Raw genomic sequence first — 16,101 nt, forward strand, 5'->3', positions numbered from 1 at the left:
ACCCTCGTTGGGTCCGCAGAATGTGCAAGACTTACCGTGTCCTAGAGAGCCTATTTTTGTCCAAGTGTGATTATTCATCTCTAGTCTCGAACCGACAAGAAAAAGATGACAGACTACAGTATGCTTTCAATGGTCTATGCCCAGCAAAGGTTGACCTCAAGTTCAGTCGGGTATTGCCCAGCCTTCTTGGGGATCCCACATTGTAGTCATCCTAATTATGGACCCTGATCTTGTTGCGTCTGCAAAAAGAGCCAACACGCTCAATCTCGCATCCGCTACTAGTGAGGATCAGCAGCATTAGCCTCCATTTCCCCACGTTTCTCTCCATTCACAATCATTTTGGATACCGCTCACTTTCTTCGCTGGAGCTTCGTGGAAAGACCGTACTATACGAGATCGAGAGCGCTGATCCGAAAGACTCTGTTGCGACAAAAGCATCCCCTCAATCTCGACCGAGGTCCAATCAATTGATGATCCACGGCTCCTCCCGGGAGAGTGCTGAGTAACAGTAGTAACAGGTTCTTCAACCCCGTACTACTGTAATCTGAAATCATGAGTCGCGACTCTCTCCGCACATATCGTGATGGAAGAAAAGATCCATTCCTTTCACTTACGCCAAGCACCGGCCATCGGAAGGGGAATTTTGACATGGTGAATCGAATTTTCTCGACGGCGTCGCTATCCCGCTAGCATGAAATGCGACGACGTCGGTGGACGACGCATGACATCATGAAGACGTGCGTTCCTATCGCATTAGGCCTCCCCCAATTTGTCTGCTTACCCTATTCCGGCGGCTTCGGGCGATACGGCGGGCCAGCGTGCCCTTGTCCTCCCAAAGCTAACCCTAGACTTTGTCTGCATGCTGTAGGGCTGGTTGGTACTGTAATGTGTAAATGTGATGTAATTGACTACATGTAGATAGCCTATTTACTGTGTGAGAGTGTCGTCAGTTGTGTATGAAAAGAACCAGCGGGGCCTGCCCCCCCCCCCCCCCCCCCCTCGGTTCTGGCTCTGGCTCAGTGTTCCATTCGCACAATATGTGGATGTACATTCAACGGAGAGTAGGAGCTGCCGAGCACCGAGCCACCGTCTCTCTGTATGGAAGTGAACTTGGGGCCAATGGCTACCCCTTTCGTCCACTCGGCGCCTTTGCTCTTCTTGCCGTATATTACAAGGTTACACCCCCAAAACTAGATTGCTCATGGTGCTGCTCTGTAATTTATACTGTAAAACAAACCTTAAATCAGGTTACCCGTTGAAAAGTCAAAGTTTAACATGCAGATCAAGCCAGGGGAGGGGAATTTTCCAGTCCGGGGGGCACCAGGTATGACTTGTAATTCAGAACCAAAAAAAAGATTGGAATTACGAGATTGATGATCCGAAGGTGACGCTTCATTGATAGAAGAATCTGAAAGCTGCCTCCGCCCAGGTCTCACAATACAAGAGCAGTGGAAGAGGAAATTGCCCACGATTGGCGCTTGGCAATCTTCGTGGCATTCCATATGTCAGTACCTCCCCCGCAAACACCCCCCTACTGATCTGCTGATCTACTGTATTTTCTGACAAACGTAGGTGGTAAGTCCTGCGTCTGAATGGTGAGTGGACTTGATGCCGATCAATTATCGTGGAGACGACATCAACCCCCATCAATTGTGGAGGGGGAGGTCAGGCACTGGCCTGTTTCGATGCACACCGCATGTCCATTCGGGGTACGCCGTGTGTATAGAATTCTTGTACCAGAGGATTCATGTCTGAGCTGTCAAGATACAGAAACCATGTTCCACATTCATAGATCACTATTGATTGGATGTCTCGACACTTACATTCAGTCGTGACGACTCGGCTGGACCCGATATTATGGTCATGACAAGGTGTGGCTGACACTTGAAAAGACAAATGTGGTGCTTCATATAGATAGGTCGACATCGATATGGTGAAACCTACGATTCTCACCACCCCTGCTGGTCTGCTCTTTTCTTTTCTTTTTTCTTTTCTTTTGTTTCTGGGGGGGGGGGGGGGGGGGCTGCAAGCGTATCCGAAACCGGTCAAACTAGGAACCTAGGATTCTATCGTGTCAACGGGGCATCTCTCTGCTCAAGATTAGCCGATTGTGTATAGAGTGTTCCAGTTCCTGAACCAACCTGCTACTTGCTGAACTCGTTTAGATTTTCGAGTCCCGCGTAGGGTGGTACGATAGTTTGTTGTTATCTGTTGTGTTGCAGTCGTGAACCTTGACGAGTATGCATTATGCTTCTGCCTTGGAGTCTACTGTATGCGGGTCACACAGATTGAATAGACGAAAATTACACTGAGATGAAGTCTGAGACTGTTTGTGTTTGACATGGTCAACTTTGCCTCTCTCCCTTCCGGGGGGTGGCTCGACATACTATCGTTGCTGGTACCGTATGGCGTGACATAAAGTCAAGTTGGACCACCCCATCAATATCCGTATCCACGTTTTGAAAGGGTCACCTCCACGCATGTCTCCTCGTGTTGAAATCCAGTAGTTGCCCCCAAGTACTACCCTGGATAGCGTGCTATCTAGCTCACATACACATGCACACATGTATATGGGCGTAGAATGCTTCTCGGTCACGCCGAATACGACAAGACACGAGATCTTGCACCTTTCCGCAACTTTCTGTACACCAACAGCCCCTAAACGTTCGCTACCGAGACAAAGATCGCAATAATTCGTTTCCAAATAGGGCGAATCCAAACCCCTCCCGACACCAAGGGCTATTGTTGTATTCGCTCGAAATTCACAAGAAGATGACTTATTTGATTCCACAACGCCCTCCCCCCCGGGTCACTCCCTGGCCGTACTGCCGTCTGGTGCCTTCATGCTCCTCCCCTCTCCCTTTCAGGCCGGATTTAAATTCTGCAGGTCACTTCTGGATCAAAGTGCCCTCCCGTAACCCTCCCAGAGACGTGCCGAATGTGACTCTGCACAGGGATCCAAAAGGTCTCTGTGCCCTGATCGGTGCAATGAGGATCGCCCGACCCACGCCTTCGGTAGGTATCTACAGAATTGTGGTAGGGGGATTGCATGGTTCATGCCTGCATACTTCCAGGCTGCTCAATCTACCCCCAGCCGCTGCCCTATCAGGATGAGATGTATGATAAGTTCCTTTATCATCACACACCGTCAATCGTGTCGATGGGTGGTGGACAGAGTGCCCTTGGACTGTTCCCTTCAGCTGTTCAAAGCTGGTTTTTTTTTTGCGCAAGAGTACCTACAGACACAGTGTCGGTTTACATTGATCCCTCCCGTCAGGTAATCTACACTAGCTTGTTCCCTTCCACCGCTTGAAACAAGGACTTGCCCTCGACTAGACCAAAATCCAGTAACCTGATTTACTTGCCGAGTCTAGTGGGGCTGACAGATCAAGCAAGCGAGATAGAGAAGAGCAGCCCCCGACACGATCAACACAAGGTACTCCTGGAGATAAGCGGGAAATTGCACCAAAAACAGTCAATTGTTCTGAGTCCTCGGAAGATAAAACCATCCGTGTCTTATGGATCAGATCAGGCCCACCACCGTTGAAGTATCCTCCCATGGATACTTCCAAGATTTGGACACAGGCGCAGTCAAGTAATACTACTTGCAAAGCCCGTTTGTAGATATCGTACAATCCACTACAATGTGCCATAGAGCGGGCAGTTCAAATGGTTGTCACCGTCGTACGGTCCAAAATTCCTCCCCACCCGTCCCCCGCAATCAAGATCGTGGCGCAGGCGTCGGGTCCCGGTTGGTAAGGGTAGGAATTCTGCGACAGCTTCCGACGAGTCATGTCCCGAGAATCTCTTATCGAGTTGTAGCCGAGGCTCTTACAGTGTTATTATTATGATTGTTATAATTATTAATACATATATATAAATTGAAGAGAGGGGCAGATGTCCAAGGAATCGTGGTAAGAATAGAGACGGATAGGATCTGCGATTGAAACGCCATTTTGTCGGTGCTGAAATTGCGTCGAGCTTTTTGTTGCGGGTTTTGTTATATTGTGTATCCAGTCTTCTAAATTTCATTTTTCTTTTTTCCTATTTCTTTTCCTGGTCAAGAGGAGCATTCGTTTGATCACAAATCTTATACAAATATCTCGTTTCAAATTCCTAGCAATACATGAATTTAGCTGCTGTCAAACAAGAAATCAGAGATTTACACCAAATCTGATCTCCAAGAGATATCATAATAGGCGGTCAAAGTAACTTTCAAGTACGGGCACTTTCTCAGCTCACGTCTTGTTTTTTTTTTCTGATTCATCTTTGTTTCCACGTGTTCTGTGGGCGAAGTGAAGCATGTCAAGCAACAAAACTTGAAGCGGAATGCCAGGGCCCCGGGCACAAAACACGCGGGTCAATGGATCCACTACCCACTCCCCTTGATACCTTGATAAACATCTCACGAATCCATAACATGATGAATCCAAGCATTGTCAATCAGAGGAGACAATTACTGGGCGTGTAGTGGGCACGGTGGTCAGAGGAGATATATACTTACGAGTAGTCGCGTGGAAGTGGCTATGTGACAATCATCTCAGGTCGCAACGGGTGTATACGTACGCCCGCCCCGTAGCTGACGCGATAGTTCGAGGGTGACGCCGAGGTCCGCGGGGGGTGCTCCAGTCGAGAGTACGTATGCATCTCTCTAGATTCCAGGTGGAAAACACCAGAGACTCCGCTTTATTCCATCAAAACGATGGTTCCACGAATGAATCGAACTCGATGGGACACTTTTCCATATTGGGGCTGAAATGAAAGGAGTGGGTGGTGGACACGGGGGAGGGCACTGCCCCCACCGGTTAGATGGTATAGACCTCCTGGATTCGATCTCTCTCTCTCTCTCTCTCTTTTCTTGCCTCCTGCGAGGTTGACGACTTGATCCACAATCCAGTCGGGATCGCGTTTCGAACAACGTGGCTTCCAGAATGCCTGTCGAAGGATCAGGGGGAGTGTGAATCTGACGTGCAGCCGGTGCGGCTGTGACGAGTGACAGATGAGGAAATAGGAAGTTTTTTGACATGGAGTTCTCAGAGCCGGTCTGCGTCGCTCAATGTCCACGGGATCTCAGACCTAATGGACTAGTTTACAGCGGCTCTGGACCATCATCATCATCCCTCCAACACGTGGTCCTTGGACGATTTCTCTGCATGAACCCAGAAACAGGTCGAAGCTCTCCCGCTCGGGCTTGACCTTGGAGGCACACGCAGACACATCAACAGACAATACAGCCAGCCACCGTCGGTCACGGACCAAGTCAGATCATTTCTTCCAAACACCCCTACTCCTATCGGTTAGTGCAAACCGATTCTTGCCTAATGGAATCGTTTCTGTCTTGATGGCAGGCTATCACGATCACATCGCGACATGGCACTCACCCCGATAACCCCGTCAGGTGTCCGGGGGCTCAACCGCAGCCCTTGGCATATCAGTCGCCCCTGTGTTAGCCGAACTGATCTGGGAAACCGGCGGCACTGGGCCGAGTTTCACGATATGAAATCTGTGATGTGATCACACGTTCACTCAAGGAACACGATGGCTTCATGCGTGTGTGAACTTGTTCTGACCATTCCGGCGATTCCCGCTATCAGCGGACAGGTTCCAACTGACTCGACCGCTGTGTGTCAGCTTCTGAGGTTGTAAGACCGGGTGATACTTACCCAGTATTGAAATGATGCGCTCCATTCTTCAGCGGTCTGGCAGATCGACGCATAGGGTCCGTCAAAGATATCGCCTGTGGTCACTCCAAAATTCTTGATGCTGGGTAATGAGTAGATGGGAGACCTTCATACGCCGACAGAGGCGGAGGCGGGCTGACACCGCTAGAGACTTGTAGTTTGCAGGTATAATCTCGTCGAGTGCATTTCTTGAATGTGGTCACTGTTTCTAGCAGGTGATGAGGTCCGTGGCCCATTCATCACCGTCATGTTTATCTCAGAGCAATGCATGGAGTACTTGCCAAATCTACCCCGGACAGTAAACTATACACGATCATCTAGATACACTACAGAGACAACTGTTTACTTGCAGATGCTACATCCAACCATCACTCCAAGTGCACGTATCTCCATCACTCAGACCATATACTTTTTTTTCAAGTCCCTACTCTCTTTGACACGTTCCTCGGCATGTTCCTTCTTCCCGACCTCTATCTCCCAGGCTAGACACCTTCAACCTACAAGATAGATACACCTTTCACCACATCACGATTCATCAATGGACAATCTAAAAACCCAATGCTAGGAAATCGTCTACCCTTGACATATATCAGCCTGCCAAATGCCTCTTTGAAAGCCTTTGCTCTATCATGAAATGATTTATCTCTCTTTAAATATGCCAGGGGCTTTGAGAAGAATTCTTTTCTTTTTCCAGATTGACACATTTCCATTTCCGAAAGATGCCATGTGGAGAGTCTTAAGAAGCGAGAATTGAACTGACAGGCATAGGTGCTGAGCAAGATCATGTTTGATTTTTTATTGTTATACAATCACCTAGAGCCATACGTCGCCAAATTGAACCTGTCAGTACCTGGAGCTAGTATGTAGGTGGGTACTAGGTCTCCTTTTCAGCCAGGGCCTCTATCATCCACTAGAGCCTGCGCGCCAATTTGGAAACCAAAGCAACTGACACTACGACAAGGATGAAGAGAGAAAAAAAAAGAGGGAAGATTGTCCGAGTTTTCACCACCCCATTCATCTCATCGTGGTACGCCTTCTTACCCTTGCCACCTGAAACGGCCTTCCTTCAAGGTCTTCACCACTCCCAGGGGCATCAGTTCCCGATTGACCGCTGCCAGACTTCCATAAGTGCGTACCATCTCGTCATGGTACAGCTCCGCCACCCAGCGCCAATAGGGAGTCATGGTCTTCCAAGTTGTCGAGATCGCGTCCGACTTGCCGGGCTTGAGTCCCGCCTGGTTCTTGATGAAACTGGCCGTCGCAGCAATGCCTTTCTCTTCCGGTACCCTGCACAATTCCCGGTATGCATTCATAAAGTGTGTGCTGTACCGCTCGGCATACTGCATGTACTCTTCAAAGGATATAAAGGAGGCCGGCTGGCCATCTTCGTCCTTCATCGTCTTCGAAGATCGCGGCCCAAGCTTCTCGAAACGTTCTTTGCAGACCCGGTATTCCATTTCTTCCGCGATCGTAGCCTTCTTGAGGAGTCTCTGCGGTGTCTGTTTGATGTTTTCTCGCATCGCGAGGAGTCGAATGTACGGATTCAGCAGGCCAAGACCCCCCAGCTCGACCGGATAGTAAAAGAATCCTTCGGGGAGATTTTCAACCCCAAATCTCTCCGAGATGACTGACCGTAGGTACCCAGTGACACCAATCTCCCCTGTCGAGGCGGTCTGCGTGGCATACTTGGTAAAGAGGGTGCGCTCAATCCGACTGAGCGTTGAAACGGTGATATCGATATGATCGCGGCCGAAGCACATTGCCGGTCGGGCAAAATTGTTGGTGAAGAACCGTCCAAAGTATCCATTCCACGCTTCCACCCATGTGAACACAGAATTGCAAGCGGACAGCTGTCGGTCCAGCTCCTCAATGTGCAAGTCCACCTGTGCCTGGTCGATGACAAATCTGCCTTGCTCGGCATCGAGAACCAAGAACCCCCAGCGAATGTCCCCGACCGGAAGAGCAGACTCTTGTTGAGGTTTGATCGCTCCCATCCGCACAGTCCCTGTCTTTTCCATGTTGAACTGCAAGCCCATCACTCGAGCGTACTGAGTCATGGACACCCAAGCGGCCTCGCAGGTTTCCTCTGCACCCCAAAACCAAAAGTCATCGTGGAGTCGATACAAGATGCCGCCCTCTGTGTGCTGATTGACGGCATAGTCCATGCAGAAGAGGACCGATTCTCCAAAGACATCGGAAAGTGTCTGGCTCATTGGAACGCCACGTTTTCGGCTTCGAGGACTTGCAGCTGGACCATCGTGGATGAACTTGAGAGGAGCCTCCAGATACACCTTGAAGAAACTCAACCAGGTATCGGGGACGCCAAAGTACTTCAGCACTGTAAGGATGGTGACATGGGGCAAGGACGGTCCGAACCACTGATAGTCGGACCGGATGGCGGTGAATTGTCCATATCGATCTTTCTGGAACAAGGATTCCGTGATGAGCATATGTAGAAGAGAATGTTTCAAGTCCAGCGCGTTCTTCACTTCCGCATTGTCATCGTAGCTCCGAGAGCCTTCGGTGATGGATTCAGGCAGTTGGGTCATAAAGTACTCCGCGTCATATATACTCCTACGAAGATCGCTGATGCTCATGGGAGCACTGGAATCGTGCCCAAGGAAGTATTTGCGTCTCTCGAGATGCCCCTTGGAAACTGGCTTGTCTACCGACGTCCAAGCGTGAGACCTGTGGAAGGACTCAAACACCTGCCGCAATTCCACAGCCCATTTTGTTCCCAGGAACTGGAGTAGCAAGCTGTCTAAGAGCTCCGCATCCATGAAGACGCGGTATTTACCATTGAGTTGACGACGCATTTCCACGGGAATGCCTTCTTCGCCCCAAGACCAGGTGTCCAGGGAGGCGAGACGCATATTCAGAACGTCGGCCACCTCCTGCAAGACATCTTCGTTGCGCATGAATTCCTTCAGAATGCTTGTCTTCGCTGGAGTCAGTTGATCCGCCTTCAGCACAGCCTTGGATACCCAGCGAAGATCATCCACAGTCAACCACTCTCCCGCAGTCGTCATTTCGGCGGCAAATCTTTGCACATTCTCACGGAGCTCTTTCAGGGCCTGACGCGACAGAGCATTCTTGAGAAATAGCTTGTCGAGATAAGCTTTGATAGACGCCTCATCCACTTTGGAATCGGCTTCAAACACCAGCGACTCCCATTGAGCACGCTGCTCATGCATCTCGGCTCGTCCCACGTTCTCGGAAGCAATCTGAGACGAGGCCGAGGTGGAATCGCCCGCCTCAGGCTTCTCACTGACCGTGGAGTCGTCCAGGTGAGATAGCCATTCGGTGACGAGCTTACTGAAAAAGGAAGCGTGATCGTGCTTGAGCTCCAGGAAATGCAGATCCGCCTCAAGTTGTGCGATCCATTCCCTCAGGAGCGATTCGGAGATGGAGGGATCATAACGGCCTTGTAAGAAGAAGCGTCGAATGTTGGTGTGATCTGCTTGGAGTAGCTGACCCATTCCTGGAGTTGTGACTTCATCACTCTCGGATCCAGATTCCTCTTCGGACAGAGCGATGTCCAAATCCATGTCATCGCGGTCGAGCGAGTCCAAAGGGTACCCTTTTAAACGGGAAAGGCCGTCTAGTAGAGCGCGGGCGCGCGTGCGGAGGTCTGGTGCCGCCTCTGCGGCTGCCAAAATCTCAGCCTTTCGCTGGTCGAAGAGCGCACGCTGCTTGGATAGCTCATTGATCTTGACCGCGGTGATGGACTTGAGAGTCTGAGGAAGAGCTCCAGAAGCCATGGTTTTGACCTGCTTTGGCGGTCGATAGTGGTGGGACTGTCCTTGCTTTGGGGTCTGCGTGGAAAATTCAGAGAGCCTCGACTCGAAGATATGATGAACAGGCCGGGCGATGTGCGGACACCCTGAGTGTTGTAGTAGTTTCGCAGAGGGCCGAAAATGACGGGTAGTCAGAGGCGGTTTGCTACCTCGTGTCAAACGAATGTAATTGCTCATGACTCACGAGGCAAGTTCCTTTCCGTTTCTTTGGTAGCTTTTGTATCGGGTGGTCTGCGACACGTCATGGATGAGTAATGATGAATTGTCACTCGACAAAAGGGGTGAATGACCACTCGAGAACAGCACTAGCAGGAGCTAGACCGACTAGCTATTGGCTTTTTCGTCTAACTCGAAATGCTGTGACACGTCGAGCTAGAGGCGGCCAACGAAAAGACCCTAGCGGCATTGCTAATCTTCGACTTGGGAGCCGTACCCCGTATGTCTACAGGCAACAGTCGTAAGGGGAAAAAAAGCGATAGTGGATCATTTCTCTTGAGGTTTACACATTTCACTGAGACTCCATTGCCGTTTGGGGAAAATAAGGAGGAGCGTGATGGTCGTTCCTGTCGTTCGTTGGTTGTCGGTGCGCAGCCCCACTCGATCGGAATCCCAATCAAGACAATGATCACCAGCCACAATCTGAGAAGTTGTGAAACATCACGACCTGGTAGAATATCGTGTACGTTGGTTCGTCTACCTATATATCATGCTGGAGAGTCAGATCGAGAGCCGGCACTTGCAATCTTCGCCTACATGTGTCAGCGATACTTCACCAAACGTCAGCTCATGAACCTTTGTATGGAACGATGTCCATGCCCGCATCATCTATGCAGATCCGTTCAAATTATTTAGTTTCTACTCTCTAGTCAAAGTGTGCGAGCTCAAGCTCAAAGAGACTCAATACAACCTCACCAAAAGCTCAAAGGTCAAGATCGAGTCTCCGCTCACTTCTCGTCCGTTCCACTTGTGAGAGTGGGAGAATGCCCTGCAGAAAGCGAACTGAATCAGTAAGCGAATAGCACAATTGGAAGATAAGGCAGATCCAGTGCTTTGAAAGACAAACTATGACATGAGGAGACAGGCCAGCTAAAGCGATGTTAAATGAAAAGCTGTGCGCTGACTCCAAGTCAAACCTTACATCAAACGCAGACAAGCTTTTGAAGAATCATTTGATCACTGGTCATTTTCTTTTACATCTGTGAGATTACCAAAAGCATAATGTCAATGATTTGGTTCCTACGACTCATAGCGTTTGGGTGATACATCAGAGAACCATGTCTCTTATGATCTGACTCAAACTACAAAACATGGTCACTATGTGAGGTCCGCCGCTCAAATCAGACTCGCGGTGGGTCTAGAACCAAGTCATCTATATCTATCTTGAGTGCCGACGATAAATTCAGATCCAATGTTGTGAAATTGCCGGATCTGGCAATTGAATCCAGGGAACCGCAGGATTTGATGTTCTCGAACCATCAACGACAATGACCGTGATGCTGCGATGTCGTGCTAGACCCCCATTTGTGACTATCCAGTCCAAATCGGGAAGTATGTCGGACCTCAATGATCAAAAAGAATGACAACTACTGCTAGTCGTAGCTCTCTCCAGTCACTGACTTCATGACTTTCACAGAATCTCACATATGATTCATCTTCATCTCTTCTCCTTTTCATCTCACATCTGATTCTCACATTCCTGATCGTGTTCTTACTATCACCGGTCATTCAGAATCTGTCATCTAGCTCTCAGTCTTATCGCAAGAGAACGATCTCCCTTCCATAAAGCTCAAATCAAGTGAGCACGCCTCCATCAGCTTCTTCGGTCGAGTTCAGACACACCGATCCTTCACAATGTCTGCACGATTCTACATCCCATCTCAGTACTCAAACATACTGAGGTGGTTTAAAAACGTGGAACCAGCAGAAGAGACTATATTTGACCCAACGTAAGAGATATTCATCTTTCTAGCTGCGTTACTTCACAAAGTCTCAATGACTTCTCGCAGGTATGGTCGGCTTCGGCGTTTTCAACGCCGTTATCAAGACTTCTCCTCTCCTTGGACAGAAGACCTTGATACCACCAGACTACGGGTCTTCGCTCCAACACCGATCAGACCATCGGTGACCATTCAGGTGCGACAGATAACAAGCAACTGGGAGTAAGAGGGCTTTGAGCCCATTCTCGACAACACCACTGAAGCTATTTTCACTCAAGACAAGAGCGAGGAGAGTTTCAACCAGTTGGAACTCAAATCCTCTCATACGGAGGCAGCTCCTCCGTATACCCCAACGGTCGTAGGCAACCCACTGCCAAGCCTATACGAACAGATCTACCCTCTCCCGAGCTGGAGGTAGTGCCGGCCTTCATCTCGAGATTTGGCTCGTCCGTCTCCCTCGAGGCAACGCCTCGAAATGTGCCATGACCCGCGGGCCGAGGGCCCAGTTCTATCCCATCCACTGCTGGAAGACACAGTGCTTGAGCCCTCTACCTTTACCTTCTCGGACTCATCATCTGGTGCGAGCTCTCTGGATGTCGATATCATCGGCATTCGCAAAGTGATCGCCACCAAGATTCGAAGGGCAGCAGCTCGGGGTGTTGATAAATGCCGCAAGATCCGACGGAAGCTGAGTCGAGAATCTGGTCTCGTCTCATTCCATGAGGACGCTTAAGGCTCTTCGCCGTCCTCTTGTCACTGATTACCACGGTCGACGGCGGACGACGCGATGGGATCAACTTCTAGGTTGAGGCCAACCATGGGGTTGTCTCGGGGTGTTCATGGTATATAGAAACAGCGATGTCTTTTGACATTTCAATGAAAAAGAAAATTCACAGGATGGGGTATTTCCGTAATTTTGCTTTCAGATTCTTTTCTCGATGACTATATATAGACACACTTCATCAATGGAGGTGTCTCAGTTGACACTAGATTGCTTGCCCGCTGGTGCCCAGAGACTTCACACTGCCTACAAAGTCAATCCATATCCTTCTTGCAGGATGAGATCGTAATCGGAATAAACGTCTCATTTATCTGAAGAACAAGCTACGAATTTGAAAATGCGCCATCTGCAAGCCATAATCCCTTTGACTTGGTCGATTCATGCATTCAACTTGTCTCGCTCGACGCGAAAAAAGAAAGAAAGTTGGTAGATCAAATCAAGGCGGTCGGCATACCTTCTTTGCTCGGCCAAGCTTCCTGTTTTGTCGTAACGCCAACATGCAATTGCGCCTGGGAACATCAACACCGCATCCTCAGGAGCACTACTCTATCCACTTCAAGCACCAAATAAACCACATAATGGATCCTTTCTCAACAGAGGGCGGTATGTCAACTCATTGGGAATCACAGAGCGATTGAGTGCCCCCTCTAACCATCTCTGTCAGAGCTCCTCAACATTCACAATGCCTTTCACTCCGGCCAATACCAGAACGTGATCGACTTCGACACTACCGCCCTCTCCGCCGAGAACCAGCTCCCCGCTCGTGTACTAAAGCTTCGTGCCCAGATCGCCCTGGGCCAATTAGTTGATGCCCTCGACGTTGAGGAGGAGACTCCCGATCTTGCCGCAGTTAAGGCCCTGGCCAAGCAGTGCGCTGGCGACACCGATGCCGCCCTCCAGCTCGCCCAGGATCTCGCCGAGAACTACCCGGAGAACAACACGGTGCAAGCACTTGCCGGTACAGTCTTACAAGCACAAGGGTACAGTGAGGAGGCGCTCGCCCTGCTCTCCAAGCATCAGGGTAACCTGGAGGCGTACGTGTTTCCCCACACCTGTTATTCCTCGTGACTCGACCAGTTGAGTGCTGACGTTCTTTGGTGGGGGATGGTGGAAATAGGGTTGCGTTGATTGTCCAGATTCATCTCCAACAGAATCGCACCGATCTTGCCCTGAAGGAGGTTCAGGCTGCGAAGCGCTGGGCTCAGGACTCTCTGCTGGTTAACCTGGCCGAGTCCTGGGTTGGCTTGCGAGTGGTAAGTAGACCAGGTATTCCGGCTTTGGGGGGAGGGTAACCGAGTGTGAGTGAAGCGTTGCGGCTAACAGCGTGGTGATTTGACAGGGTGGTGAGAAGTATCAATCCGCTTTCTACGTCTATGAAGAACTCGCGTCTGCTCCTAGCACATCCGCGGCGCTCTCCATTGTCGGCCAGGCCGTAGCCGAGCTTCACCTTGGCCGTCTTCCCGAAGCAGAGGCTGCGCTTACTGCTGCCCTGCAGCAGTATCCCGAAGACGCCCAAGTTATTGCCAACACGATTGTCTTGAATGTGCTGGCCGGCAAGCCTAGTGCAGACCTCGAAAAGTACGTGACTCTATTTCTTTGGCATTAATCCAGGAACTTACGTACTGATCTATTTTTTCTTTTTGTTTCTCCAGCCGACTTAGTGAGATTCAATCTTCTCATCCACTGCTTATTGATGTCAAAGAAAAGAGTGACCTATTTGACACTGCGGCTGCCAAGTATTCACCAAAGGTTGCTTCTTAGTCGTGGATGGACGGTTTCGAACAGTAGATTGGCAATTCTGAAATTAAGGGGAGGGGAGACTTGAACGAGTATTCTCTCGATAGTGATCGTCTTGTGTATTTTGCCGTGTCATGAGTTCATGCTAGAAGTGCAATACATTCTCTTTTTTTTTTCTTCTTTTCTTGTTCTTCCTTTAGTTATGGGCTGTGGATCCATTTTTTGTCTAAAAAGACATACTGGAGTTGACATGATGCAAATTCTCTCTCCACCCATCGACTATTAGATAGATCATCAGAGACTCTAGACATTGGCAGGGTGTCCGGGGACTACAATGGCCCGGTCTTTCCTCATCTAACCTCACAGGTACCAGCCATCATCATTTCAGCTCGGCGACTCCATCTCGCCTTCAGGCCTGTCTGTTCTTTACAAACGAGATGCAACCCACTGCCTCAGCTCCCGGCTGGTCTGAGTACCATCCTTCGAGCCAGCCTCCACATATAAATGAGCATCGTGGCTTTCGTCGTCTCCCACAACAAAGGTGGTCTGCGGGAATGCGGACTAGCAGGTGCCCGGTCACCAATGTTAGTAAAGAAAAAAAAATTCCCTCCCCGATACCCTCAAAGCTTTCCACCTGCAACAAAGGCATCAATTGACAAAATGGAGGGGGGGGGACTCACCTTGACTTTCTTTGCAAATTCCTTAATGGGTGAAAGGAGAATCTCATCATTTCCTGCCAACAGTAGAATCCGTTCGGTCTTTGCATCCTTCCACCAATCCGCCGGGGCTAGGCTCGGCTCACTCCAATTGTCGCCCGGTTTCCCATTTAGATACGCAGTGGACCATTGTCGCAACGCCTTACCGGTAATGATATCCTTGTACGCATTGGTTTCATACGAAGGCCATTCTTGGCTGAAATTGACCCAGGGCGCAAAGGCAAATACTCCTGCCAGATGGGTCGATAGGTTGATCTGCTCAATGGCAGGATGCTGGTGCGACAAGTGCAAGAGGACGGCCATGGCGAGGTTGCCTCCGGCGGAGTCGCCTCCGACGATCACGTTGGACGGATCTCGTCCCACATCGGTGAGAATGTACTGTAGGGCACCGACGGCCTGGCGTAGCTGCGTTGGGTACGTTTCATGTGGCGTGAGTGTGTATCGTGGGAAGAAGACGGCGAGATCGTGTCCATTGTCGTTCAGAGCTTGAAGAAGATCGAGCCAGAAGTCGAAGTGAGAAGCCACTGCGGGTAAGGCAAAACCGCCGCCTGGAGTTGTACAAACGAGGGGGAGAAAGAGAGATTAGCTTTCGGCTCGGGGATTTTCTATCGAGTCTAGGGGAGGAGGGGGGGGTGAGTTTCGCGAGAGAGATTGGGAGGTTACACGCGGACAATGTAGCTGTCTCGGGTCTACGGGGAGGCAAGTATAGCATCTGATGTCAAGCTGGATCATTGTAATTGGGCAAGGAGCGATCTTTGACATACCATGGTAGTAAATAATTACGTTCTGCGCATTCTTCTTCCCCATCCAGTAGCCTTCCGTGTCATGGGGAAGATTCACAACCTCGGGCTGCAGACCCCTTCGCTTCATCACAGCATGATATGTCTGTGGTGTTGTTGGGTTCATATATCTGTCGTGTAAACATCTGCGATAAGCCTTCGTGAAATCTCAAGGACCTTTCTTCCCACCGCACAGCTGAAGGGTCGGTAGAGATCTGTCTCATAGAGTGTAACATGCACAGCACACTTGGCCGCAGACACGCCTTCGACAACTCATAAAAAAAAACCAAAGAGACAGGAACACATGAACCCCATTCGAACAACTTACTGAGTTTGTCGAATCGACAAGCGACTGACGGCCGATCGAATTGCGGCAGTAGTGACATGATGACTATATTTCTTCGGACTGCCCTGGCCGCGGAACAGGCCCGTGATAGCTGCATAGATCGCATGTATCACCACAGTCGCCTGGCTCAAGGGCAGATCCAACTTCTCCCAGAAGCCAAGATGGGGGACTTGCACAAGATCTTTGGAGGTGGACATGGTGACACAAAAGGAGGGAAGCTTGCGGGGAGAGTGAATGAGTGAAGAAAGCGCGATCCTTGCGTTCTAAATGAAGGGCAGTCTCCAACTCTTTGTGATTGGAGCTCCTTTGCATCGAAATTTGATAGGC

General features: G+C 49.9%; 4 protein-coding genes across 4 annotated transcripts; 2 read left to right on the top strand and 2 right to left on the bottom strand.

Moving 5' to 3' along the window:
- Positions 1-6,718: 6,718 nt before the first annotated feature.
- POX_c03631 (uncharacterized protein) lies at positions 6,719-9,442 on the bottom strand (the record flags this gene model as incomplete). Its single annotated transcript, XM_050112523.1, has 1 exon — positions 6,719-9,442. The coding sequence occupies one exon, from the start codon at positions 9,440-9,442 to the stop codon at positions 6,719-6,721; it is 2,724 nt and encodes a 907-aa protein (XP_049970079.1).
- A 2,448-nt stretch (positions 9,443-11,890) lies between these two features.
- On the top strand, positions 11,891-12,148 carry POX_c03632 (uncharacterized protein; the record flags this gene model as incomplete). The annotated part of the gene is made up of 1 exon (XM_050112524.1): positions 11,891-12,148. One exon carries the CDS (start codon positions 11,891-11,893, stop codon positions 12,146-12,148), a length of 258 nt encoding a protein of 85 aa, XP_049970080.1.
- A 626-nt stretch (positions 12,149-12,774) lies between these two features.
- POX_c03633 (uncharacterized protein) lies at positions 12,775-13,957 on the top strand (the record flags this gene model as incomplete). Its single annotated transcript, XM_050112525.1, has 5 exons — positions 12,775-12,799; positions 12,861-13,230; positions 13,314-13,449; positions 13,536-13,774; positions 13,849-13,957. 5 exons carry the CDS (start codon positions 12,775-12,777, stop codon positions 13,955-13,957), a joined length of 879 nt encoding a protein of 292 aa, XP_049970081.1.
- A 402-nt stretch (positions 13,958-14,359) lies between these two features.
- Positions 14,360-15,971, bottom strand: POX_c03634 (uncharacterized protein; the record flags this gene model as incomplete). The annotated part of the gene is made up of 4 exons (XM_050112526.1): positions 14,360-14,494; positions 14,614-15,197; positions 15,414-15,559; positions 15,757-15,971. The coding sequence occupies 4 exons, from the start codon at positions 15,969-15,971 to the stop codon at positions 14,360-14,362; spliced, it is 1,080 nt and encodes a 359-aa protein (XP_049970082.1).
- Positions 15,972-16,101: the final 130 nt, after the last annotated feature.

This window comes from Penicillium oxalicum, chromosome III, assembly GCF_001723175.1.
Source record: "Penicillium oxalicum strain HP7-1 chromosome III, whole genome shotgun sequence".
Classification (NCBI taxonomy): Eukaryota; Fungi; Ascomycota; class Eurotiomycetes; order Eurotiales; family Aspergillaceae; genus Penicillium; species Penicillium oxalicum.